General features: G+C 46.6%; 2 protein-coding genes across 2 annotated transcripts in view; one reads left to right on the top strand and one right to left on the bottom strand.

Annotated features, from left to right (window-relative positions):
• Positions 1-1,551, top strand: part of ube2d2l (ubiquitin-conjugating enzyme E2D 2 (UBC4/5 homolog, yeast), like) — a 6,303-nt gene extending 4,752 nt beyond the window's left edge. Inside the window, exons 6-7 of the mRNA XM_007542802.2 lie at positions 270-363; positions 1,054-1,551. Coding sequence (XP_007542864.1) covers positions 270-363; positions 1,054-1,099 — 140 coding nt within the window. The 3' untranslated portion in view covers positions 1,100-1,551. The remainder of the gene's footprint in view (positions 1-269; positions 364-1,053) is intronic.
• A 74-nt stretch (positions 1,552-1,625) lies between these two features.
• nfkb1 (nuclear factor of kappa light polypeptide gene enhancer in B-cells 1) overlaps positions 1,626-3,317 on the bottom strand; it is a 23,761-nt gene continuing 22,069 nt past the window's right edge. Inside the window, 2 exon segments of the mRNA XM_007542799.2 lie at positions 1,626-2,869; positions 2,871-3,014. Of these exon segments, the coding sequence (XP_007542861.2) occupies positions 2,627-2,869; positions 2,871-3,014 (387 nt within the window). The 3' untranslated portion in view covers positions 1,626-2,626.

The raw sequence follows: 3,317 nt of genomic DNA, 5'->3' as shown, positions 1-3,317 counted from the left end.
CCAATTAGGAGAAAAAAATAAATACAGTTTAACAACCTAGTTAAATTTTATGCGGGGTGGAGCATCACAGACAAAGACGGGAAGAAAAACAGCAGAAATGTGTAAACCATTCCCAGGAATAAATCAGAATCAGGATGGTTGATGTTTTGTTGGTGAATGTTGAGCAGCAGGTGGTGCTGATAACTGCAGCTAGCATCAGTCAGGGAGGTTCTGCTGGTTCAAATGGCAGTGGTTCTGATCCAAACTGGGTCTCTGTTTTCTCTCTGCAGTTCTTTTGTCCATTTGTTCTCTGTTATGTGACCCGAATCCTGACGACCCGCTAGTACCAGAGATCGCCCGCATCTACAAAACAGACCCCGTCAGGTGGGTTGCCGCGCAAACGCACACACACACACACACACACACACACACACACACACAGCCAGCTGTTAAAACTGTTTCTCTAGTTCCTATCAAAGTTCAGTTAGCCTGATGCTAACACCTGATGAAACTTGGTTCCATTGTGAAGCTGAAGCAGAACTTCTCAATGAGATCCAATCAGAACCAGAACCACTGCAGCAGATTCCAATTTTTGAGAACTACTTTCACTTTTAAACTTGTAATTTATGCTGTTCAGATGGAATCTATTGACTCATTAGCATACACATTGCTAGCAAGCAAGGCGATAGTATGCAGTTTGCCAGCAACCCATTCGCTAGCAGCCCAGTGGCTCTGGATGTTCTGACTCCTAGTGAAGCTCCACCAGATTCCTGAACTGATTCTGTTTCACATTCCTGTCAAGGATTGTGAAACTGCACCAGCACTTTTTTCCTTCCACTGGTGCACTTGTGGAACTGGAACTGAAACAGCTTTTCTCTTTTAAAAACGGGGACAGACGGGGGTGGTGCACTTTTTTCCTTCCACTGAACTTTCTATGAATATAGCAGCAGTAACATAATGAACTGAGAAGCATGTGGTTGTTGCTTCCAGATGTGGTTTCAATCCTTTTTCTCAGAACCTCTTCCTCTTCTCCCCAGACCTTGACTTTGATGCCGTCTGTTTCGTCTCCTGCAGGTACAACAAGACAGCTCAGGACTGGACCCAGAAATACGCCATGTGACCCGCCGGACCTGGCCATGTCTGGCCTGGCCACGCCCCTCTGCCCACCTTTCCCTGCAGTTTGTTCATGTTTCCGTTCGTCTCATCCTGAACTGTGATGCTGTTCCCTCCCACCCCCGTCTGTCCGTCTGCTGGAGACACGAGTCGCAGCCTCAGAGTGGACCGGACCGGCACGGCCTAGCAGAACCGGCCGGCACCGCCCCTTCATGCATGTCAGTGATTGGTTCCTGTGCTGCTCAGAACTCTGTGTCCGTTTTTAAAAGAGAAAAGCTGTTTCAGTTCCTAGTTTTGTGTCTTTAGAGGAGAGCCGTTAGTTCATCATCCAATCCGTTCTCCTGGTTTTACTTTTTGCACTGGAAGGCGATCCGGATCTGGTTCCGGTCCCGGCGGCTAACCGATCAACTAATCGCTCTGTGACGTTTTTTCTCAATAAAGATGAACAAATGGAAACTGGTTCTGGTTTCATTTCATGTCCAGCAGACGGGTCCGGTCGGTTCTGGTCGGGTAAATAAAACAGAATCAGCCTCAAAATATAAAAAAACCTTTTATTTAAAAAAATGAACAACCAGTTACAGAGGATGATGATGAACTGTACAGCGCAGGCGGGACATAAATATGCGGAAACAGGGACGCCAACACCTGGACTACATTTCCCACAATCCCCTGTGTTTTTTTTTTTTGTCTTTATCCTGGAAGAAACCAGAAGTTCAGTTAATGAAAAAGAACTGAATCTGTTCAGAAATGAATCCTAAAACATGCAGAGAGGAGGTGGTGGTCCTGAGGGTCCATGACCCGATCCACAATCCGGTCCGGGATCCGGTCCGCGGAGGAACGTTCGGGCTGCAGAGAAGCTCAGCAGAACATTCTGGAGTCAGAAAACATGAAACCGGTCCACAGGTCCAGAACAGCCGGTTCTGGTTCTGATGATAAAGAACATCTCAATGTGATGATGAAGATGTTTTAGCTCAGGCCAAAAATGTTACAGCTTTTTTAAAAAAAAATTATATTCTAATTTTTGAAAGATCGCCGTTTTATTTCTATTTTTAGGGCTTTAAATAAAGAAAACTGAGCACAATTTTTTTTTCTGTAGAAAGGAAAATGATGTCAAAACAAAAATGGATTCCAACCAGATAATTTCAATGGAAATTTACACTAAAAACCTGCGTCGGTTATTCTAAGTGAATTAATTTGCTGGTTTTACTGTTAATCCAGGTTTCAGACCGATGGTTCAGATTAACCACATCCAACACTGAATCTGGAGGTTTCAGATGGAAGCAGGAGAATAATCCCCTCTGGTTCTGGTTCTGCTGTCCTGGTTCTGGGTTTGAATCTGGACCAGCAGAACCAGGTCCAGAATGTTCTAATGAGCGTCCAGATGCTGTGACTCCCTGCTGATCATGTGGTTCTCATCCAAATGAAGGCGGTTCTGATCCAATTGGAGCAGGGAGGTTCCAACCTGTTCAGACCCGGTCAGGGTTTGTAGCACCATCGGTTCTGGGAAGAAACAGGAAGAAGCTTTTCTTTCCTGTCAGTAGAGATCAGAGTTCAGCAGTCTGGTCCGGTTCGATCCGGTCCGGTTCGAGCCGGCCTGGTCCGGTCCGGTTTGACCCGGCCTGGTCCGGTCCCGGTCCAGTTGTGTCAGCAGTTCCTTAAAATAGATGAGAATCTTTGAGTGATGAAGAGGAGGCTGAGGATGCTGGCCAATCAGAGCACTACGCCGTGGAGAGCTCCACCCCGCTGTCGCAGACGCCGCTGTCGTTCCCAAGGTCCGCCTTCAGGTTCTGGACCGGAGGGTTCTGGACCTCCTCTGCCATGTCCGGGTTCTGGTGCAGCGCCCCCTCCAGGATGCTCAGCGCTCTGCAGCCGCCTGCCGACCGGAGAGCCGCCAGGAGGTCTGAAACGGTTCCACCAGAAACCTGCAGAACCAAACAGAACCATCAACAGATCATTAGAGGAAGTACAGATGATGATGATGATGATTCTTCCTCCTATATCAGCTGAAGAAAATGTGGCCATGTGGCCAGCAGGGGGCGTGCTGCCCAGGTCGGCCACTAGGGGGCAACACTCAGTCACACAACCGTCACAGGAGGAAAACATGGAGGTTTGATTTTTCAATCATATTTTCACCATGTTATTTATTTATAAATGTCAAAATTTCAAACTAAATTTCAAGCTTTTTCACTAAATATTTAATTAGCAAATAATTAAATATTACATAC

This window comes from Poecilia formosa, unplaced genomic scaffold, assembly GCF_000485575.1.
Source record: "Poecilia formosa unplaced genomic scaffold, Poecilia_formosa-5.1.2 Scaffold730, whole genome shotgun sequence".
In the NCBI taxonomy this organism is placed as follows: Eukaryota; Metazoa; Chordata; class Actinopteri; order Cyprinodontiformes; family Poeciliidae; genus Poecilia; species Poecilia formosa.
This window is presented reverse-complemented; position numbering and strand designations above follow the sequence as displayed.